Genomic DNA, 24980 nt, shown 5'->3' on the forward strand with positions numbered 1-24980 from the left:
GCCTTTGACCAGATCCTACTTGGTTAGCTGATCCAAGAGATTAGGATTCAGGGCAAGCTGCCAAGGTAGATCCAAAATTGACTTGGTAATAAGAGACAGGGTGGTGGAAAGTTGTTTCATTTGAATAGGAAGTCCATAACCAGTGGTTCAGCTGGAAAGTTGAGTAGAGCTATGGCAGATGAATGTAATCATGATAAATGCAGGGTGATGCATTTTACAGGGCAGGACATACACTGTAAATGGTAGGATTCTCGGGAATGTTGATGAATAGGGGGTCCTTGGGCTATAAGTGCAACACAGTTGAGGGTGTGGGGGTGGGTCCCTTCATTGGATGGGACACAATGAAGAACTTGGGATCTCACATTGCAACTACGTAAACCAGAGCTAGTCGAATAAGTATAGGTGGAAAACTGAAATAATACAGTGAGAATAGTCTACAGACGATTGTTTTCTCACTGCTGACTTAATGGCATTATTTTCAGAGTTGTCCATCCACAATTGTACTGACCTTTTCCTTTCTGTTTTTTATTCTGAAATCTTAAACATCTTGCAATATTCAGATTCACTTCTTAGTGGTCATGCAATAACATATCTGTGATGATAGCCAAGTATCACCACTGGTGACATCAATTTATTGCTCTTGCTACAAATGTTCTGAAAAGAGTCGGTAATTTAATATCACCACCCCTTTTACCTTGACGTTATTTGCTGCTGCAGTATTATCATTGTACATTAATTCTCACAGCTAATCATTACCCATGCACCATCATCTTGCCTTGCTTGCTAACATTTGAAACTTCCACTTTCTCACCTGCATTATGCCATTCCCATCCAGAACATTTAGTTCACAAGTCTGTCATCTGTCATATTGTGGCCACATTTCCTTAGGGGGTCCTATATTATAGGATTACTATTTAACCCTGCTCTAATACAGTTTTGAAGTCTGAAATAAACTGTTTCTTGGTGGAATCATGACGCATTCTTCTAGAAAATTGTCCCCAAACCATTTTATGAGCCCAAACTAACTCAGCAATGTATAAGATAGAAATTTATATTTGGAAGAGTAACAAGGTGGGGGGAAGAGTGGGGAAAGGGAGGATTTGGAGGAAGGATCAGAAGCTGGGCCCAGTGCTTCCACTCCTCTCTGAATGCTAAAAGGTATTCCACACTTTGCTGCAGTCTGTAATCGTAGCTGTTTGGTATATCCGAATAGTTTAACCAGTTCATTAGAGGTTTAAATGCGGACTGCACAGATGTAGGGCTGGAGCTACTTATGGGTCCAGCTAGATGCAGTAAACAAACTTATTTCTTCCAAGTATTTGTAATTTATGACAATCTGACTTTTTATTTAGTTTTTATTAAAATAAATTAAAATTCTTACACTGCCATGGTATGTTAGTGCACTGCATTATATCAAAGTAATATGCCACCTCTATGTGGTGAACCTTTATTTTAAACAGCTTTGTAGGTGCTGCTTGGAATTTGTTTTTCCACTTGCTCTTCAGTGGAGTTCATTGATGCGCTTGCACGACCTGTTGATGGCATAGACATGCAAATATGTCCACAAGCAAACTGGTGACATTACCATTGTCAACAACATTTAGCTGCTTGTAAACTGGTCTGATTAATGGTTAGCGATCTGTTCCCTCATCCCCACTTCATTCATTGTGACGAAGAACTTGTGCATCTAAAATGCAATGTAGCTATCACCAGGAAATGGTTCTGAATGGCAGTCCAGTACTTTCCCATGACAGACAATTTTTCCTTTGCAGTTTGCTGTTTAGCATTTAGTTTTTTTTAAACCAATTTGTTTCCAAATGGAATATTTAACTATACAGCTGCTATTCTCTCAACTCTGAATTAGCCAGTGTACTTTTGTGGCAATGTGCAGTAGTCTAATTTGATAAAACTTGACCTTCTCTACTAGAGAAGGCAAGAACTTAATTTTAGTGGTCACTATTGGACAGTTTCTGCCATAAGCCAAGGTCAGATAATTAGCATTGAAATGAAATTCTGCAAGGTATTGCCAAATGAAATAACAAAAATCAACTGAGAATGAGTTGCTTAATACTTTGTTATATAAGTTGTGTACAATAAATGAAACTGTTGAAATCTCTGGGGGGGATTAAAATGTTTTGGATTTCTTTCTCCTTTCATTTGCAATCTGCCTTGGAGTGAGTAGGAAACAACTTGATTGTTTGTGAGTGCTGTTCTGTGGGTTGCTGTGACCTGAGTTGTTTACCATGCATGGTTTCTACAAGAAATTTTCTTGGAATCTAAAGGGAGGCATGTTATTGTAATAAAAACGCAATGCACAATTTTGTTTTTTAAGTGAGGGTGCCACCTGGGTCAATACAAATCAGAAATCTCCCACGATTTATCGAGTTCACTGATACCAGCTTAATGTCAATAGGAGCTTGGCTTCTAATTTGCCCCACCTTGTATTAGAAAAAGTTAAGTTAGTCAAGGTTTCTGATCAATCAAAACTTGTAATTCAAACTTTGAAAATGTTCTCTTTGTGAGTATTGGAAGCTGTGATTGGATTTCGTTGCAGTTTCAGTCTTTGTGCTCTCCTTGTTCGACATTCAGCCACCACTTCTGTTCAGGTTTACATATTGAAGGATGGACACTCAGATTGTAGTCATAAGAATGTTTGGCTTATGAGCAAAACATTATGTCCATGCTGTTTCGGTTGATCTCACTTCCCAGATCCGAGTCTCCTCAGTGCTCATCCAGGAGTTGTTTACGTGTACTGAGTACTTTACCTCCATCACACTTTCAAGCAGGAGACTCTAAGCCCCCACCGTTCTGAATTAAAGATCCTGTCCTCAACTCCAAACCAGTGCAGCCACCAATTAACTTAAAACTTTGCCCTCTAGTTATTGACCTCACTGCCTTCCTCTTCATATTGTCTAAACCCCAAATAATGTTCTTGATCTTGATTAAATGGCAAGAGCCAGTGCCTACTCAGTGTTGCCTCATAATGACAAAGTTCCACTCCTACCAAATCCTCAAATCTCCTTTGCATATTCCCTAGCAAAATTTCATCCTTTCTGGAGTATGGAACAAGGATCTGTCCTGTATTCTAACTATGGTCTGACTGCTATTCCATAAAGTTCTAGCATAGTCTTTCTTTACCTTAACTGATAGAGGCAAGTGTGCTCTAAGCTGCTGTACCTTCAGTTATTTGTGGATATTCTCCCAAAAGCACTTCTTTTCTCTGCACTTCTAGTATACTGCTGCTTAACATGTATTCATTTTCCTGCTTTGCCCTTCCCACCTACATACCGTGTATTCCATTTGTAACTTTTATGTGGAACAATGATAGAATAAATAGTGTACCATTACTCAACCTTAGAGACCAGGTTTGATCCTGACTTCCAATGCTCTCTGTGTGGAGTTTGCATGTTCTCCCTATGACTGTGTGGATTTTCTCCATACACACTGGTTTCCTCCTACATGGTGAACACTTGTTGGTTGCTCGGTTAATTGGCTACTATGATTTATTTGCAGTGTTGATGGTGGTCAGATTATCAATGGGGAGTTAATAGGCACCTGAGAGAATAGGTTACCTGGAAATAATGCTATTCCCCCACTTGCTCTGAGAAGACATCATATACTACATGGGCCAAATGATCTCCTCCTATATCAGAAAAACATGCTCAGCTAGCCAATTGACCAATGACTTTATACAGCCAAGAACGAACTTCCCCTCTGATAATCATGTTGACAATTTTGGTAACATCATCAAATTTACTCATAGCCACCACACCTCAGTCCAAGTCAACCACATGTAATCACAAAAAGCAAAGGACATGGTCCTCAGTCATTTGGAGCTACCTTCTGCACAGCACTTCAGTTACTCAGTCCCTTTAATTTCTCGCACTGAGTCAATTTTTCTGTATCTTGTTTTACGGCGGTTGGCATCCAGATGAGTCAACTTTTAAATCCAATTGCTGATTTTAAGATCTTTAAATACACCTCTAAAATCTAGGAAAACTACATGAAATACTTCACCCTCATTAACACTTTATTATCACTTCCAATAATTGAAAGCCTTGAACAGGCACAACTTTCCATTAACAAATCTATGCTAGCTGTCTTTAATTAGCCAGTGCCTTTTAAGATACCTATGTAGTCTTGAGCTTGCTGTGTACTAAGTAAGTTCTCTGGAATGAATCTTAAGAGTCCTTGCCAAAATTTCTAGTCTTCCTTTAGGCATAATAGTTCAAATTCAAAGTAAATTTATTATCAACGTACATATATGTCACTATATACAATTCTGAAATTCAATTTTCTTGCGGGCCATCACAGGAAATCCAAGAACTGCAATAGAATCAATGAAAGACCACACCCAACAAGATAGACAAACAACAAATTTGCAAAAAAAAACCTGCAAATCCAAAAAGAAGAAGAATAAATAAATAAATAATAAATATTAAGAGCATAAGATGAAGAGTCCTTGAAAGTGAGTCTAGTTTAGTGATAGTGAGCGAAGTTATCTGCTCTGGTTCAAGAACCTGGTAGGTGAGCAGTAATAACTTTTCCTAAACTTGGTACTGTGGATCCTGAGGCTTCTGTACCACCTTCCTGATTGTAGCAATAAAAGAGAGCATGGCCTGGATGGTGGGGGTCCTCCATGATGGTTGCTGTTTTCCTGTGACAGTGATCTGTGTAGGTGTGCTCAGTGGTGGAGGAGGCTTTCCCATGATGGACTGGGCCATATTCACTACTTTTTGTATGCTTTTCCATTCAAGGGCATTGGTGTTTCCATACCAGGTCATGATGTAAGCCAGTCAATATACTCTACACCACACATTTATAGAAGTTTGTCAAAGTTTTAGATGTCATACTTTGCAAACTTCTAAGGAAGTAGAAGCACTGATGTGCTTACTTTGTAATGGCATTTACATGCTGGGCCCAGGACAGGTCCTCTGAAATAGTAACACTGAAGAATTTAAATCTGCTGGCCCTCTCTACCTCTGATCCACTGATGAGGACTGGCTCATGAACCTTCGGTTTCCTCCTGAAATCATAAAGAGCTCAGCGCTGGTGACTGTTTTAGTCTTTGGCTCTAGACTGAAACCATCAGATGTGCTGGAAGCCTCTTTATCCTAGCTTGAGAGAAAGAGATGCCTTACTCACCTTGCCCTTGTGATCAGCCCAAACTTTTGAAGCAAGAATCCAATCTAGCTAACCTAACCTGTTTTTTCCTATTACTAAATCTTATCCAAGCTCTTGTTGCTTTCAGACCTGACCATTCCAACAATCTTTTGGCCAAACTAATGCCTAAAGCTTTACTATTCAAGTCCTTGTGTACAATTCACTTGTGTTATCTTCCCATTAAACAACTCTTTAATTTTTAAAATTCACTTGTTTTCCAAATACATCCATGACTCATCTTTTCCTGTCTATATAATCCACTTCAGTCCACAACCCTCTGAGATATTTCTGCACTCCTCCATCTCTGGCCTTTCAATGGCTCTCATTGGCCTCAGTGTCTTAAGCTGCCAAACCCAAAGCTTTGGAATTTCTTTGGCCATTCTCTCCACCCTCCTTATTTTCTTTCTTTAAAGCGCTTCGTAAACTTTGCCCGCAAGTCTTGTTCATGTATGCCCTTTACATGCCCCAGTTAGATTTTAATGTGATGATGCTTCTGTGAAGTGCCTTGGGATATTTTATTTTGATTTAAGTTGTTTTTTGTCCTTTTCTCCTGCCTGCTTGGCTGCTTTTAGCTGACTTATTCTATTCCATCTCACCCATCTCTCCTTTAAAATGCTTGAAATCAGCTGCATGTAGCCTCTCATAACTTGGTTCTCATCATTGCTAACTAATCAGAATCAGGTTTATTATCACTGCCATGTGTCGTGTAATTTGTTAACTTTGCAGCAGCAGTTCAATGCAATACATAATATAGAAGAAGAAAAATAAATAAATAAGTTATAGTATACATTGAATAGTTTTTAAATTGTGCAAAAACAGCAGTGTTTACAGGTTCAATGTCCATTCGGAAATCGGATGGCAGAGGGGAAGAAGCTGTTCCTGAATCTCTGAGTGTGTGCCTTCAGGCTTCTGTACCTCCTTCCTGATGGTAACAGTGAGAAAAGGGCATGTCCTGGGTACTGGAGGTCCTTAATAATGGACGCTGCCTTTCTGAGACACCGCTCCCTGAAGATGTCCTGGGTACTTTGTAGGCTCGTACCCAAGATGGAGCTGACTAGATTTACAATCCTCTGCAGCTTCTTTCGGTCCTGTGCATCGAACTCGGGACCACTCGCCTTGAAGTCCAGTGCTGATGCCACTACACCACCAGCCAGCTGTATGAGGAGTATAGATAGGGTAAATGCAAGCAGGCTTTTTCCTCTGAGGTTGGGTGACTCACCAACTAGAGGTCATGGGTTAAGGGTGAAAGGTGAAATGTTTCAGGGGAACATGAGGGGAAACTTCTTCACACAGAGGGTGGTGAGATTGTGGAACAAGTTGCCAGCACAAGTGGTGGATGTGGGGTCGATTTCAGTGTTAAAGAGAAGTTTGAATAGATACATGGGTGGGAGGGGTATGGAAGACGATAGTTCGGATGCAGATTGGTGGGACTAGGCAGTTTAAATGACTTGGCATGGACTAGATGAGTCAAAGGGCCCGTTTTGTTTCAGTGCTGTAGTTTTCTATAACTCTATGAATCAAATCTATCCCAAATGTCTTCTATATTGCTACAACGCCAGCATCTACCCGGCAATGTGGAAAATTGCCCAGGTATGCCCTGTATACAAGAAACAGGACAAGTCCAACCCAGTCAACTAATGCTCTATTAGCCTACTCTCAATCATCAGCAAAGTAATGGAAGGGGTCACCAACACTGCTATCATGCAGCACCTACTCGGCAATAACCTGCTTACGGATGCCCACTCAGCTCCTGACCTTATCACCTCCTTAGTCCAAACATGGACCAAAAAGCTAAATACCAGAGCTGAGGTGAGAGTGATAGCCGTCAACTCAAGGCAGCATTTGATCAAGTATGGCATCATGGTACCCTAGCTAAAATGGAGTCAATGGGAATTAGGGGGAAAAGCCTCCGCTGGTTGGAATCATACCTGACACAAAGGAAGATGGTTGTGGTTGGAGGTCCATTATCTCATCCTCAGGACATCACTGCAGGAGTTCCTCAGGGAAGTGTCCTAGGACCAACCATCTTCAGCTGTTTCAACAATGACCTTCCTTCTGTCATAAGGTCAGAAGTGAGGATGCTCGCAGATGACTACACAATGTTCTGCACCATTTGTGACTCCTCAGATCGTGAAGCTGTTCATACCCAAATGCAGCAGGACCTGGACAATATGCAGGCTTGGGTTGACAAGTGGCAAGTAACATTTGAGCCATGCAAGTGCCAGGCAATGACCATCTCGTACAAGAGAGGCTTTAACCATCGTCCCTTGACATTCAGTGACATCACCATCTCTGAATCCCCTACAATCAACATCCTGGGGGTTAACCTTTGACAAGGAACTGAACTGGTCTAGCCATATAAACACCATGGCTACCAGAGCAGGTCAAAGGCTAGGAATCCTGTGGCGTGTACCTTGCCTCCTGACTCCCCAAAGCCTGTCCACCATCTACAAAGCTCAGGTCAGGTGTGTAATGGAATACTCGCCACTCACCTGGGTGAGTGCAGCTCCATCAACACTTGAGAAGCTTGACACGGTCCAGTACAAGGCAGCCCACTTGATTGGTACCCCTTCTACAAACATCCAAACCCTCTACTATCAATGAACAGTTGCAGGAGTGTGTACTATCTACAAGATGCACTGCAACTGCACAACAAAGTTCTTAAAGCAGCACCTTCCAGACCCACAGCCACTATCACCTAGAAGGACGAGAGCAGCAGATACCTGGGAACACCACCACTTGGAAATCCCAATTCAAGTCACTCACCATTCTGACTGGGAAACATATTGCCATTCCTTCATTGTCACTGGGTCAAAATCATGGAACTCCTTCCCTAGCAGCACTGTGGGTGCACCAACACCTCAAATAGCAGAGCGGTTCAAGATGACAGCTTATCACCACTTTCTCGAGGGCAATTTAGAATGGGCAATAAATGCTGGCTTAGCTGGCAATGCCCACATCCTGTAAATTAATAAATTTAAAAAAAACTTTTTCTTTAAAATCCTCCTCACCTTAACTTCCAACCAAAAAATCTTGAGTCCATTGTTGTCTACATTACGAAACTCTCTGCTGCTTTTCCCTATGTGCCAAAGCTTAAATCAACACTTTCTTTCTTGGCATTACCCCCTTCCAAGCCTTCACTATTCATCTCCATGTTCTTTCCCAGCCTTTTCTACCTCAACCTCTTCCACCTCTAACCTCAGCTGATTTCCATTAAGCATCTGACTACCAAACTGAGATTTGTGTTCTTCATGAAAACTGAAGTAAGTGGTTCCTATTCTCAGGCCTTGACAGACGTCCTTTCAAAAAGTTTCTCACTTCCTTTTTATTGAAGGACATAGATTTGTTGAGGGACGTTCATGACTGACTTGATTGCACCTTTTTTCTGAGGAGGAATTTGGATGGTCATTTCAGATGACATGTTTAATATAGTCTATCTGAATTTTGGCGAGGATTTTGAATAGATCCCACAAGGGAATGTGTTCAGAAAGTGAGACATTGCATGAAAAATTGGTCCAGTGGCAGTGATCAAAGGAAAATAGTCAATGGGTGTTCTTTTGACTAGAATTTTACTACAAAGAGTCTTCCATGGAGCTTGTTTCTGAACCACATCTGCTTTTTATGACAGATATCAATGTTTTAGATTTTGAAGCATGATTAAATGAAAATTTGTAATAATATAATGATCCATGTGGTGATCATGAGGGTGAAAGCTGCAGACCTCAGCCAGTTAACATTGCATCAGTTGAGTCAGCAGAGATCTGACAAGTTAAATTCAGTCCAAAGAATTGTAAGGTAACACAAATGAGGTGCAAGAAATTAGGGTAGAATGTTGTGGAGATGTGTGGTAATGTGAAGTGTTTGGCAGAGACATCAAGGAAAGCAAATACACACAAAGTATTGTGATGCCAAAAAGTGTATGTGAGTAAAGACGTCTTAGAGTGTGGGTCTGCAAATTCCTGAAAACAGCAGGATATCAATGGAGAATTAAGCTGACAGGCAATTGATAGCTCCGAGTCACCCTTGGGGACTGAATGTAGTTGTCCCATTGCCTGCCATTTTTATTTCCCATCCCATTTCCACTCGGATCCAGCTGCATTATTTTTACAAAGCCCAACATAAGATTGAGGTACAGTATCTGATCTTCTGTCCAGGATCTGGGCATAATGCAGCTTTTTGGACTCAATCTGAAATCTAACCTTGGGTAACTTGTTTTCTCTGTCTGTATTATAACTGGCCATTTCTCCTGCTCTTTCATCTATAGTCTTGGCTCAGTTTTTCTTCCTTCATTAGTACAGTCTGACCCACTAGACATCTGCATTTCATAAATTGCTAATGCTTTTGTTTTCTCAATCTCTATCTGCACTTATTTCACAGTTTTTGTTCATTTTGTTTTTTTTCTAACTGTCCCTATTAACCCATTGACCAGATGACCCCTATAACCTATCCACAGCAACCCTGGCCCCTTCTTATCAAATATTCTCCCTTTGTCCTTTCCATCCCTCCCCATTTCCCCTGCAGTTTAAAGCTAACTTGTTATTCTTTCTCTTCTCCTGTTCTGATCAAGGCATTCAATCCAAAATATCCAAAGCTTCACAAATGCTGCCTGATTTGTTGTTTCCAGCATTATCTGTATTTAATCCTTGGGGGTAGGTTTGCATGTGATGTTTGGGAGGATTTAAACTTGCTGAGCAGCTGGTGGGGAAGCTGAGCAGAGATTTCGAAGGAGTAAAGCTGAACTGGAGAAGGAAAGCAGAAAAATGGTGGGTTAGCATGGAAGGCAGGGATGTGAGGATGTGGAAAGAAGACAAAAAGGAGTCTGGTAGTGCTGAACAGTACATAGGTCATTGCAGGAAATATGGTGAATAATGCAGATGTGGATACATGGAAGGGCGATAATTTAGCCATCATTGAAATGTGCCGTAGTGTAATAGAAAAGGTAGTGAAATGTTTTGGGCTTTCAGAAAAGATAGATAGGGGATTAAAGAAAAGTGGATAAGCAACATTTATTGGGTATGAAACAATTACAGCTGTGAAAGAGGATATTAAACAACCTAAACAGAATTGGTCTCTTGTGCCTGTTCCACCATTCATCAGCTGATCCATCTCAGCACTGGTTCCCTGTGCTGACCCCATATCCTTTGATTCCATACATTTCTAAAACCCTATCAATATTTGTACTTGAAAATGCTCAGTTACTGAAGCCTCCAGCCCTCTTGGGTAATAAATTCCAAAGGTTCACCAGGCAAAGAAAGTGCTTTCCATTTTTGAATGGTCAATGACCCTTTGTTTTGTGAAACTGTGATCCCCGGTTCTAAAAACTCCAACCAAGGAAGACTTTAACTCCTCATTTACCATATTGAGGCCTGTACATTCCAGTGAAGCCATTCGTATATACCATTCTCTTTTTCTGCACGTATTTGGTTTTATTTTGGCACCCCTATTTAGTTTAAAATCTTATCTACAGCCATAGTTATTTGACGTTAGACCTTCAAACAGTTTAAAGGTGGTAAAAAGAGCAAAAGCACTATGGTAATAGTTATGAGAAATTTCAGTTACCTAAGTATAGAATAGGATTCAGTCTGAGGAAAGCAGAGAATTCTTATTTAAACTCTAACTTTTTCTAGCTAACAATGTAGCAAGCCCAAGAAGGGGGTGGAGGGAGCAATTTTGAACTTAGTTCTAGGGCTTGAAACAGCAGATGGAAAGAGTATCAGTGGGTCAGCACTTTCATGGTATTCGTCATAGCTCAGCTAGACAGCAAAGTTAGGGAAAAATATAAAGGCAGAACAACATTAAATGTTTTAAATTGGAGTAAGGCCAATTTTACTAGAATTAGAAGTGACTCAGCAAAAGCAGACTGGAAACAGCTGCTTGAATGTAAATCAGTCTCAGACCAATGGGAGCATTTACAGAGGTGACTTAGCATGTTCTGGATAGCATATTCTGACAAAATTAAAAGTGCAACTGGGAAATTCGGAGTACCCATAGTGTAACCTCAAAGAAATGAAGGAAGTTAAACAAGATTCTTGGGTTTCATATGCAAAAAGCACTGTTAAAGTGAAGTTAAAGGGGAAATTAGGAAAAAAAAACAGAGGCATGGGAAAAAATCCCACTGGCATTTAATATGTGGGGAAAAACCAGGAAAGTATTAAGCAACATCCACAAAATGCTAGAGGAATTCATCAGGTCAGGCAGCATCTTTGGAAATGAATATACAGTTGATGTTTTGGACCAAGACCTTTCAATGAATGCCTTACCTGCTGAGTTCCTCCAGCATTTTGTGTGTTTTGCTCTGGATTTCTGGCATCTGCAGAACCTTTTGTGTTTATGATTTGCTGCTTCACTGCAAAATTTCTTTGAGGGATGTCTACCCTGAGAAGTTTAAATCTTCTCTTCAACAGGAGTTCTGTGAGACCCTCTCTCACTGCTCCCCCTCTGTGATCTTCACTTATCACCTTCTACCTTGTCCTCCTTTCCCTCCCTCACCTTTTCTGGCTTCTTCCCCCTTCCTTTCCAGTTTTGATGAAGGGTCTCGGCCTGAAATGTTGACTGTTTATTCATTTCCATAGATTCTACCTGACCTGCTGAGTTCCTCCAGCACTTTGTGTGTTGCTTTGGATTTTCAGCAACTGCAGAATCTCTTACATTCAGGAAAATATTATATAGCTTGTTGTAATCAAAAACCCCATTTTTGTGTGGAGCTGGAAGTTGCGGGTAGGTTGTTAATGTATACTTTGTAGCTGTCATAGTCACAGACAGACAACACAGAACAAGCACTTCAGCCCATTGACTCTATGCTGACCATCAACCACCCATTTACATCAATCCTATATTAATTTTTTTTACTTAGCAACTCCTCCCAGTTTCTGCTACTCACCTACACACCAGGGACAATTTACAGTATCCAATTAACCCACTGTCCCACACATCTTTGGAGAAAACCAGATGTTTTCACAAAAAATTGGGAAGCTGCCAGTATTGTGGTAAAGTACGCGAAATACTGGGGGTGCGTTGTGCTGCGGTAGGAAAGGTTTTAAGAGGTTTCTTGTATTTTTCAGAGTGGATAAATGACCAGACTCATTTGAAATCTATCCTAAGCTATTTAAACGCAGCAAGAGAAGAAACTGCAGAGGCTCTGCCCATTACTTTTCATTCTGCTCTGGCCGCAGGGATGGTGCCAGAGGATGAGCTAACGAGAGGTCCCTATTCTGAAACTTTGCATCCTGTCTGACATTCTGAACAAGTTCATCTTCTGTTTTTACTCCCAATTCCCAGCATGTGCAGTATTTTGCTTTGGGGTTATAATGTCCTATTCTTTTTTGTAAATGCTGCATTTTTAATGTAATGTGCCTGTGATACTGCTTCAAGTAAGTCTTTCATTGCACTTGTGCATTTGGCAATAAACTTGACTTTGACTTTGACGGTTGATAGGTATTTTAATATCCGTAAGGTTATTACTAATGGCATTCCATTCAGCCTGTCTTCAGAATCAGAATCAGGTTTATTATCACCAGCATGTGTCTGAAATTTGTTAACTTAGCAGCAGCAGTTCAATGCAATACATAATATAGAAGAAGAAGAAAAAAATAAGTAAATCAATTATCGTATATGTATGTTGAATAGATTAAAATCATGAAAAAACAGAAATAATATTTTTAAAAAGTGAGGTAGTGTTCACTGGTTCAATGTCCATTTAGGAATCGGATGGCAGATGAGAAGAAGCTGTTCCTGAATTGCTGAGTGTGTGCCTTCAGGCTTCTGTACCTCCTACCTGATGGTAACAGTGAGAAAAAGGCACGCCCTGGGTGCTGGAGGTCCTTAATAATGGACGCTACCTTTCTGAGACACCGCTCCTTGAAGTGGGTACTTTGTAGGCTAGTACCCAAGATGGAGCTGACTAAATTTACAACCCTCTGCAGCTTCTTTCAGTCCTGTGCAGTAGCTCCCCCCATACCAGACAGTGATGTAGCCTGTCAGAATGCTTTTGGACTTTGTGACATGTTTAATAATTTCATTATAAGAGTGTAACATCCTGGGAAAGGTTTCACTGCTAACATAATGGTCTTTCTGTAGAAGCAGTGTTTGGGTTATGGTTAGAGATAACGGGTGCTTTGGAATGTGAGCCGTCCAATGAGGGGAAGGTGTTTTCGTGCTTTGTGCCTGACACCGAGGCAATCTGAGTCTTTTGTTCGGCGGGAGATGGAGAGAGAAGATGCCAGAAAGGAGAAGTCGTAGACACCAGGAAGGAGTGGACTTGGAGTGGGGCCGGGAGTCGACGAAGCCCGGGGAAATCGATGGAGGAACAACGGAAGGGAAACCGTGAGCTCCAACTTGTGCACATTAGACTGTTTCATTAAAATGGGCCCTTTTCTTTTTGTTTTACTTTACTAACCCTTTAATCAAATTAAGAATTATAAAGCTAAATCGTTTAATTGTGAATGGTGTACTGTCTGTTATTTTGTGGTACTGATTTGTAACAGGGTGACACGTCACACAGCATCCACACAAACAGGTATTGCACCTCAATCTCATACGTTTGGTGGGGCCAGAGACTGTCTTCCTGAGACTTACGCAGCCGTCAGAACCTGAGGGTTACATGAGTATGATTTAAGAAGGTTGCAGCTGATTAAAACAGCAAGGGGGAAGCTAGAGACAGCAGGACTATAGAGATGGCTTGATCAGTTGATCTGAAAAGTGATAAATTAAATTTTATTCAGAGAAATAAGAGGTAATGCATTTTGACAGGTGCATAGGGCTAGATGCAAGGGCAAGCAGGTGATGTTAGAACTCCATATGTCACCAGTTAGATCATGGCTTGAGAACCACATCACAGAAAAGATAATTGCAGAGGGTATTTACAGTATGAGGGTACTGCCAGCACTGGAAAATTGTGATTAAGAGAAAAGATTGTTGGTGGGTTTTCTTTGGATCAGTGGAGGCTGAGAGAAGATTTAGTTGCGAGGCTGAGGGACGATAAATAGGGAAGGCCTGTTTGCCTTAGCACAGGAGGCTAAAGCTAAGGATGTAGATTTATGGTAATCAGTGCAAGGATTAGAGGGGTACTGAGGATTTTTTTTCAGCTAGCAGGCAGTGGGAATCTGAAGCTCACTGCCTGAAAGGGTGTTGGGGACCAAAGCCCTCATCACGTTTAAAAAGTGCTTGGATACATACCTGATTTGCAGGGCTGGAACTTGCAGAATGGTAGGATTTAGCTGCGCAACGACATAATAGCATCTTGTGTCATAATTTCTATGATTGGGTAATTTTTAAAAGTAATGAAGAAGTTCCAGAATATATAGAAATTATTTCTTCCAAACCGTTCCCTATACATTGCACATAAGTAGACACATGCTGATGCAGACACTTAACTTATCAAAGATAGATGCCACGTTGATTTCTTTTACTTCTCCACATCACTGTGAAAGGGTGAGATGCGGAGCTGATGCCACGTCACAGCTATGGCATTGTGTAGCCCTAAACTCTGTCTATTGAGGTCCTATCTCTTTATCTTGAATTTTTTTTCTCCATCGGCAGTACTCTTTAATGTTTCATGTTGTCTCCAATCTGGTTCCAGGAGCTAACATCCTGCGAGATTCTGCAGGAAATGTAAAGCTGGGTGACTTTGGAGCAAGCAAACGACTGCAGACAATATGCATGTCAGGGACAGGGATTCGCTCAGTCACTGGGACACCGTACTGGATGAGCCCAGAGGTTATCAGTGGTGAAGGCTATGGAAGGAAAGCCGATGTGTGGTAAGTAGATGTGGACTTATCATTTGTCACTGCTATACAGCAGAAACATTATTAACCTAAGAAGTGGCCAGGACCAGATGGACTGCACCCCAGGGTTCTGAAAGTGGTTGCTGAAGAGATTGTGGAGGCATTAGTAATGACCTTTCAAGAATCACCAGATTCAGGAATGGTTTTGGAGGTTTGGAAAATTGCAAATGTCACTCCACTCTTTAAGAAGGGAGGAAATTATAGGCCAGTTAGCCTGACTTCAGTGGTAGGGAAGATGTTGGAATCCTTTATTAAGGGTGAAATTTCACAGTACTTGGAGGTACACGATAAAAAGGCCAAAGTCAATATGGTTTCCTCAAGGGGAAATCTTACCTGACAAATCTGTTCAAATTCTTTGAGGAAATAACAGGCAGGATAGACAAAGGGGAGTCAGTGGATGTTGTTTACTTGGATTTTCAGAAGGCCTTTGACAAGGTGCCGCACATGAGGCTGCTTAACAAGATGAGTGCCAATTGTATTACAGGAAAGATCGGCTGATTGGCAAAAGGCAAAGAGTAGGAATAAAGGGAGACATTTCTGGTTGCCTGCTGGTGACTAGTGTTCTACAGGGGATGGTATTGGGGCCGCTTTTTACATTATATGTCAATGGTCTGGCTGACAGAATTGTTGACTTTGTGGCCAAGTTTGCAGATAGGTGGAGGGGCAGGTAGTTTTGAGGAAGTAGAGAGGCTACAGAAAGACTTAGACAGATTGGGAGAATGGGCAAAGAAGTGGCAGATGTGTCAGGAAGTGTATGGTCATGCACTTTGGTAGAAGGAATAAAGGCATAGTCTTTTGTCTAAACAGGGAGAACATTCAAAGATCAGAGACGCAAAGGGACCTGAGAGTCCTTGTACAGGATTTCCTGAAGGTTAACTTGCAGGTTGAATCGGTGGTAAGGAAGGTAAATGCGATGTTGGCATTCATTTCGAGAGGACTCGGGTTCCATGGTAGTGTAGCACAGTGTCCCCAACCTCCGGGCCGTGGACCGATACCGGGCTGTGAAGCATGCAGGGGTGCAGCGGTAGCCGGAACACATCCAGCATATCTTTAAGAAAAAAGCCGAAATAAACAAGCTAATTAATTAGGTGCCGCCTGGTACATAAATGTCGGCCCAGATCAGAAGTGATGCAATTGGCAATCACCTCTGATCTGGGCCGACATTTACGTGCTGGGCGGCACCTAATTAATTAGCTCATTTATTTCGGCTTTTTTTCTTAAAGATGTGCTGGTTGCGTTCTTCGTGGCAATGTATCGGTCCACGGCCCGGAGGTTGGGGACCATTGGTGTAGCGGTTACTGTGATGCTATTACAGCTCAGGGCATTCCGACGACCTCTGCAAGCAAGTTAGTGCATTCCCTCCCATGTGCATGTGTGCTTCTTCCACGTGCTCTGGTTTCCTCCCACAGTCCAATTACATACTGACTTGTTGGATAATTGGTGATTGTAAATTGTCCCGTGATGAGGCTAGGATTAAACCAGTGTGTTGCTGGACAGCGTGGCTCGGCTCGAAGGGTTGGGAAGGCCTGTTCTGTGCTGTATCTCTAAATAAAATGGCTTAAAAAGAGCAAGGATGTAATGCTGAGGCATTGGTCAGACTGCACTAAGAGTATTGTGAGCAGCTTTGGGCCCTTATCTAAGAAAAGATGTGCTGGCATTGGAGAGGGTCCATTGGAGAAAGTAAGGAGGCATGGGATCCAAGGGGACCCTGTGTTGTGGATCCAGAACTGGCTTGTCCACAGAAGATAAAGAGTGGTTGTAGACGGGTCATGTTCTGCATGGAGGTTGGTCACCAGTGCCTCAGGGATCTGTTCTGGGACCCCTACTCTTCGTGATTTTTATAAATGACCTGGACGAGGAAGTAGAGGGATAGGTTAGTAAATTTGCTGATGACACAAAGGTTGTGGATGTTGTGGATAGTGTGGAGGGCTGTCAGAGGTTACAGTGGGACATTGATAGGATGCAAAACTGGGCTGAGAAGTGGCAAATAGAGTTCAACTCAGATAAGTGTGAGGTGGTTCATTTTGGTAGGTCAAATATGATGGCAGAATATAGTATTAATGGTAAGACTCTTGGCAGTGTGGAGGATCAGAGGGATCTTGGGGGCCGAGTCCATAGGACACACAAATCTGCTGCACAGGTTGACTCTGTGGTGAAGAAGGCATACGGTGCATTGGCCTTCATCAATCATGGGATTGAGTTCAAGAGCCGAAAGGTGATGTTACAGCTATATAGGACCCTGGTCAGACCCCACTTGGAGTACCGTGCTCAGTTCTGGTCGCCTCACTCGAGGAAGAATGTGGAACCTATAGAAAGGGTGCAGAGGAGATTTACAAGGATATTGCCTGGATTGGGGAGCATGCCTTATGAGAATAGGTTGAGTGAACTTGGCCTTTTCTCCTTGGAGCGGCGGAGGATGAGAAGTGACCTGATAGAGGGGTACAAGATGATGAGAGGCATTGATTGTGTGGATAGTCAGAGGCTTTTTCCCAGGGCTGAAATGGGTAACACTAGAGTGCACAGTTTTAAGGTGCTTGGAAGCAGGTACAGAGGAGATGTCGGGTAAGTTTTTTTACGCAGAGAGTGGTGAGTGTGTGGAATGGGCTGTCGGTGACGGTGGTGGAGGCAGATACAATAGGGTCTTTTTTTTAGAGACCCCTGGATAGGTACATGGAGCTTAGAAAAATAGAGGGATACGGGTAACCCTAGGTAATTTCTAAAATAAGCACGTGTTCGGCACAGCATTGTGGGCCGAGGGGTTTGTATTGTGCTGTAGGTTTTCTATGTTTCTAGGGTCCAGAGGAGATTCACAGGAATGATCCTGGGAGTGAAAGGGTTAATGTTTGAGGAGCATTTGATGGCTCAGGGCCTGTACTCACTGGAGTTTAGAATGGGGGGGGGGCAGGATTTCAGATTCAGGTTTAATATCACCAGCATATGTTGTGGTTTGTTTTCTTTGCGGCAGCAGTACATTGTAATACATAATAATAGAGCAACAAATGTGAATTACTGTGTAGAGGGGAAGAAGCTGTTCCTGAATCGCTGACTGTGTGTGCCTTCAGGCTTCTGTACCTCCTTCCTGATGGTAGCAATGAGAAAAGGGCATGCCCTGGGTGGTAGGTTTCATTAAAACCTATCGAATATTCAAAGGCCTCAATAGAGTGGATGTGGAAAGGATGTTTCCTGTAGTTGGGGAGACTAGGACCAGAGAGCACAGCCTAAAAATTGAGGAAAGTTCATTTAGAACAGAGATGAGGAGGAATTTCTTTAGCCAGTGGTGAATCTATGGAATTCATTGCCACAGACGGCTGTGGAGGCCAAGTCGCTGGGTATATTTAAAGCAAAGGTTGACAGTCAGGGTGTGATAGGTTACAGGGAGAAGGCATGAGAATGGGGTTGAAAGGAATAACAAATCAGCCATGAAATTCAAATTCAAGTTTAATTGGCATGCAACCGTACATGAATATCCATGAATACAGCCAAATGAAACTGTGTTACTCGGAGGCCAAAGTGCAAAACACGGTACCAGTAGTCACACACAGTACAAGGCACATATAGCACATAAAATACAGCTGCAAAAAATATAGACCAAGACGCTGAGTTTATAAATGTTGCAGGAATCTGCAGTCAAACACAATACAGCTTGTCTTCTGACACATGAACACTGGGGGGCAGCACTGACTCCAGCCTGGACACTGTGCCACACCGTCCCCTGCATTCGGGTAGAGTGCCCCAACGCCAACACCTCTCTCCTGGGCAGCTGTAAACAGGCGACACCGCGACATGAGGCGTAGTCCTCACTATGACCGTGGTCACACAGCACCCTTGCCATCCTCCAATAACTCAGTGAATTGGACTGCAGCGTTCCACATTAACAATAGCCAACAGGGTTGTGCAATCACAAGACAAGTGACTAAGACGATCACTTATTGTTAGACTGCACACCAACTCCTCCAACGTGCCTTTGACACTGGCAGCACTAAGTCCAGCTACTTTAGTTTCTCCGCCAATAAGCAACTTGCTGATGGGGTAGACCTGCATTACTTTTAATTTCTTAATTTCCAGCCGGGTGATCTTAAAAGAGACAATAACACCTTCGGCAGTGGTGGATGCAGGTTTAATTGCCACTTTTAAGAGGAGTTTGGCTGGGAGGGGTATAGAGGCCTATGGTCCAGTTGCAGGTCATCACTGTTTGGTGTGGTTAGATGGCCAAATGGCCTGCTTCTGTGCTGTAGTGCTCTGACACTAAACCACCCCCCCCCTCCGCCCCCAGTGGGTCTTGGTAAGCTGGCCAGTTTCCGCATGGGGTAATAAAATAGCAAGTAGCAACTGATGGTCAGGTAATCATTGGATTCAGCCCTGAATCAGACATGATAAACCTCAGAGGGCCTCAAAAATAAGTCACAGGGTCAGCTCAATAGCTGCCATCAAGGGATCCTGGCTGGAAAGGTGTGTGGAAGTTAGACCAGGTATCAAAGGGAATGAAACAATAAATTCAGTGCGTGAATGTCTTGTTGCTGCACAGTGTCTCTGTTCACAAGGGAAGAATTCGCATTCTGTAACAGCTGACGAGTCCAGGGGTTTGCATAAAACCTGTAGGTATTTACGTCATTAACGTCTGGTACTCCATGGTGTTAAAGCAGCACCTGGTGGAGTTTCATGAAATCACAGTCAAATAAGCAGCATGCTGGCTTGGATTTGTAATGTAAAACTCTTCTCTTTAGTCCAAGCAATGAATATGGTGCATAAGATCATTCTAAACATTTTACATGTACAGATAAACATTTGATTTTGTTAAAAGCATATTTTATTTCAGTAAAACTTTCAAACCTGAACTACCTTCTCCACTACCTAAGCTATCTTGAACAATCAGAATCAGGTTTAATATCACTGACCTATGTCATGAAATTTGTTTTGTGGCAGCAGTACAGTACAGTACACAAGAAGAACTATAAATCACAATAAGATGTATTATGTCTGTGTATTTTTCACACACACACACACACACACACACACACACACAGCAAAAAGTGAGCAAAAAAAAATAGAAGAGTGAGGTATTGTTCATAGGTTGGTTCAATGTCCATTCAAAAATCTGGTGGAAGGGTAGAACTGTTCCTAAAACGTTGAGTGTGTGTCTTCAGGCTCCTGTACCACCTCCTTGACAGTGGCACTGAGAAGTGGACATGTCCTGAGTGATGAGGGTGCTTAATGATGGATGCTGCCTTTTGAAGGTGTCCTCGATGATGGGGACGCTAGTGCCCATTATGGAGCTGGCTGTGTTTGCAACCCTCTACAACTTTTTCCAATCCTGTGCAGTGGCCCCTCCATACCAGACAGTGATGCAACCAGTTAGAATGCTCTCCACAGTATATCTGCAGAAATCTGCTCGAGTCTTCTCCAATCTAATGAAATATAGATATTAAGAGATGTCGACACCCTGTAACTTGAAACTGCTCACCCGTTGCACTGCTGATCTACTTCCCCTTCCTGAAGTCCACTATCAATTTGTTTCTCTTGCTGACATTGAGTGCAAGGTTGTTACTGTGACACCACTCAACTAGCTAGTATATCTCACTCCTGTATACCCTCTTGTCACCATCTGAAATTCTGCCAACAAAAGTTGATTGACATTTGAGGTGTGCCTAGCCACACAGTCATGGGTGTAGAGAGTAGAGCAGTGGGTGAGGCACGCATCCTTGAGGCGCACTAGTGTTGATTGAGGTATTATTTTTGATCTGCACTGACTGTGGTGTCCCAGTGAGGAAATCAAGGATCCAGATGCAGAGGGATGCCCATGTCTCGGCCCCAAACATCAGCTGTTTATTCCCATCCATAGATGCTGCCTGACTTGCTGTGAGTTGCTGCAGCATTTTGTGTGTGTTGTTTGTCTCTTTCCCAGTGCTAGTAATAGTGCCAGACCCGAACCATTAACTGCTTCTCTTTCCGCAGATGCTACCTGATTAAAGAAGCGTATCTGAATCAATAATGTATTGACTTTGAAGCAGAGCTCTGCATTAAAGTTCAATGTAAATTTTATTATCAAACTACATATGTCAGCAAATCATTTCTTGCAGGCATTTGCAGTAGAGCAAAGTAGTACAATAGAATCAATGAAAGCTACACACAAAGGCTGACAAATTGTACAAATGCAAAAAAACCCAAAAAATAACAACAACGAATAAATAATAACGAGAACATGAGTTGTAAGAGTCCTTGAAAGTGACTACAAAGGTTGTGTTCAATGTTCAGTGTTGTGAATGAAGATGTCCACGCTGGTTCATGAGGGTAATAGCTCCTGGACCTGGTGGTATGGGACCTTGACTCCTGTACCTCCTGATGGTAGCAATGAGAAGAGAGCATGGCTTGGATGGTGGGGGTCCTTGATGATGGATGCTGCTTTCTTGTGGCAGCACTCCATGGAGATGTGCTGAATGGTGGGGAGGCCTTTTCCTGTGGAAAAAGTGTATTCACCACTTTTTGTAGGCTTTTCTGTTCCTGGGCACTGGTGTTTTCATAGCAGGTTGTGATCCAAACTGAAAACTCTGTATCTTCTACAGTGGAAAGTATTCTAAGGTACGTTTAATGTCAGAGAAATGTATACAATATACATCCTGAAATGCTTTTTCTTCACAACCATCCACAAAAACAGAGGAGTGCCCCAAAGAATGAATGAATGGCAGTTAAATGTTAGAACACCAAAGTCCTTCCCCCCACCCCCACCCCCCCGGCAGCTCTCCTCCCTCCTGCGCATAAGCAGCAGCAAGCAATGATCCACCCTCCCCCCACCAGCAAGTAAAAGCATTGGCACCCGCCACCGAGCACGCAAGTGTGCAGCAAAGCAACAGCAAACGCACAGACTTGCAGTACCCCAAAGTCCTGCTCGTTCACCTGGTATTTGACATACCACGGGCTCTCTCTCTCCCTAATAATGGAGAAAGAGGTGTCTCCGTTTCACAGCTTTTGCTGAATCTGCGCAAATTTCTAAGAAAGTAGAAGCGCTGCCGTATTTTCTTTAAAATGGCATGAACGTGTTGGTCCTCTGATATGATAACGTCCAGGAATTTAAAGTTTCTCACCCTCTCCACCTCCACTCCACTAATGAGAACTGGCTATTGTGATATTACTAAAAGATATCTGGGGAATTGCAGTGTTGGCTGTGATTCAGTGGTTGAAATTTTGCCTGGAATCAAATGGCATAATTGGTCTCACCTCACTGCATTTTCCCCATAGTCGTGCAATTGTTAGTGTGTGTGTGTATATGTGGCATCCTGTTGCAGCTGAATATGGCTATAAAGGGTTTCATATTCTACCCAGGGTTTTCGAATCTTCTCGCCAGTATTAATTCTACATTTACAGTATGTCAATAAAACCAGTCATCTGCTAATTTATTAAATTTCCTTTTGTGTGGCTTTGCTGTGCATAAATAAGCCATTGTTTCTTTGTTTTACAACTATAATTGCGATAGCACTACACTGAAGCTCTTTAGAGCACTTGGAGAATGTAAATACTGCATGTCGCTGGCTCGGTAAAGCAGGCAAAGTAATCAAAAACCCTACCGGCCCTGGACGTTCTCTCTTCTCCCTCCTCCCATCCAGCAGAAACTGCAAAAAGTCTGAAAGCATGTTTCAGCAAGCTCAAGAACAACTTCATTACCACTGTTATTAGACTATTGAATGGTCCCCTGGTAAAATCAGATGGACTCTTGACCTCATCATCTACCTCATTGTGGCCTTGCACCTGATTGTTGACCTACACTGCACTTTCTCTGTAACTGTAACACTTTATTCTGCATTCTGTTATTGTTTTCCCTTGCACTGATGTGTGGATGGCATGCAAAGCACACTACATGTGACAATAATAAACCAATTTAATTGGTATGAAAAAGCAAAAATACGATTTCCCACTCTGCAAAATCAGATATCCTGAAATCTGATTAGATGGCTGGTATCAAAATGAATCAAATATTTTGGATAATGGGCTCTATGCCGCATTGTGTCCATGGCATTGCAGTTCACTACCAGGAAGCTCCTGGCTTTTAGTTAAATCAGAGATTGATTGTGATGTTATATGTACTCAGTACATACTTGTGAAACACTTTATCCAGGCATTCTATTTACCTGGATAATCAAAATGTGTATTGAGGACTTCATATTGCATAACTGTCATTTTGTAGATGTGCTACAATAATCTGAAGTGATACTGTACACAGTAATCCAGCTCATTCTGATTTCAATGTAAAGCAGATGTTTGCTGTTCTTTCTCGCATGCGGAACTTTTGAACTTTCCTTGGCTTTATTGCGCAAGACAATGACATGATCTGGGGAATGAGGGAGGCAGCCACTGAGTGGTGTCTGCGAAATTGGTAAGGCCCTCATTTCACAAAGCCTACAGAATCTGGAAGGGCAGCAAAAGAGCGTCCTATGCACAGGTGCCGGTGTAATCTGTGTAATTTCACAAAGTAGTTCATCTATATATTTGATTAACTTGTTTTGTTGTTGTTCTATGTGCAATACCTTGGTGGATTGGTAGACATCTCATCTGGAAATTTGGATCTGGCAACCAGTCGAGAATGCATGGTGTGCTGTCTATTTATAGGCTGGAATTTTCCCATTTCACAGACTATGATCTTGGAACACGGTAAAGAAAAAAGGATATGTGGCAGTGAAGTGGATACAATGCCAAATGCATTTGTTTTTCCAAATAATTTTTAACATGGTGTTTTTACTCCATTATTAGGAAGAATTTTCCATGATGGCGAGTAGTCCTGTTGAAGGCTCTTGGCCCAAAATGTCAGCTGTTAATTCCTCCTTAGATGCTGCCTAACCTGCCGAGTTCCTCCAGTATTTTGTGTGTGTTACTCTGAAGCTCCAGCATCTGCAGAATCTCTTTTGTAGAGAATAGTAGCCAGTGTTTCTGGATGTCAGTTAAGTTCCTCTCCTTCTGAATCGAACAGTTTTGCACTGTTACAGCTTGACAGTTGAATGCAGGGCTAACTATTTTGTAAAAATGCCCATTTGGCCATTAGCAGCCTTATTCAGGCTGACAGTTCGCCTCATATAATGATGCCCTTTCTGTACGTAACAGCTACTTTTGGAACATTGCAATGGGTGAAAATCAAAAACTGCATGTACTGGAACTCTGAAATATTCTGAGTTAATGTTTCATGTTAAAGACTGTCAGAACCAGGAAAGAGAAAGCAGGTTAGTATTAAATTGCAGAAAGGGTAGGTCCGGGTTCAATAGGAAGAACAACCTCATTTTCTGTTGGACACACGGCAGTCTTGGGGATTTGATATCAAGTTCAATAATTTTGGGTCACTCATTCTGTCTTTATATCAGAACTACCTACTTCTGTTGTAGGTTGTCCATTGTCTCTGTTAACCTGCTTTTTCTCTCTCTACTAACGTTCCCAAATCTGGTGGCCCATTTCCTTTATCTCTGACCTGTATTTCACAGTTTCAACATGGCCCTTTGTTTTCTGTCTTGCCCTCCTCAAGCTGTCAAACAGATCAATTCATCAGCAGTTTAGCACCACGGCAGCTCTCTATATTCCCTTTGTCCTCTCCATCCCACCCTTAGCCCATCTGTAGTTTAAAACTAACCCAGGCACTTTCCCAGTTCTGACAAAGATCTTGCACCTGAACTGAACTTTGTTTCTCTTTCCATAGATGCAGCACAACGTGTTGAGTGTTTCCAACAATTTATCCTTTATTTGGGATTGGTGGTTAATTGGTTGGAAGTAGACATGTAAAGTAAAAGTGTGAGCATCAGATTAAACAAAATCTTCGGAGAGAGCCTATTTTGGTCAGCAAAAAAGATGGCAGATGCTGGAATCTGGAGCAATATAAAAAGTGCTGGAGACTTTGGGTCGGGTAGCATCTATGGAGCGAAATGGGCAGTCATAGTTTTGGATTGAGACCCTGCTTTTGGGCTGAAAAGACGGGGGCTATCTATAGATGAATGGTCCCAACCTGAAATGTTGACTGTCCATTTCCCTCTGTACATGCTGCCTGTCCCACAAACATTCCTGGTC

At 42.2% G+C, this 24980-nt stretch overlaps 1 protein-coding gene across 7 annotated transcripts in view; it reads left to right on the forward strand.

The window, feature by feature from the left end:
- Window positions 1-24980, forward strand: part of map3k3 (mitogen-activated protein kinase kinase kinase 3) — a 188224-nt gene that overhangs the window by 143362 nt on the left and 19882 nt on the right. For 4 of the 7 annotated variants that reach the window (XM_063037293.1, XM_063037291.1, XM_063037290.1 and 1 more), the window contains one exon: window positions 14741-14918. In XM_063037293.1, coding sequence (XP_062893363.1) covers window positions 14741-14918 — 178 coding nt within the window. Of the gene's footprint in view, window positions 1-12224; window positions 12837-12863; window positions 14715-14740; window positions 14919-24980 lie in introns of those variants that run through there. The other 3 variants (XM_063037296.1, XM_063037295.1, XM_063037294.1) reach the window with 3 other exon arrangements.

Source organism: Mobula hypostoma, chromosome X1, assembly GCF_963921235.1.
Source record: "Mobula hypostoma chromosome X1, sMobHyp1.1, whole genome shotgun sequence".
In the NCBI taxonomy this organism is placed as follows: domain Eukaryota; kingdom Metazoa; phylum Chordata; class Chondrichthyes; order Myliobatiformes; family Myliobatidae; genus Mobula; species Mobula hypostoma.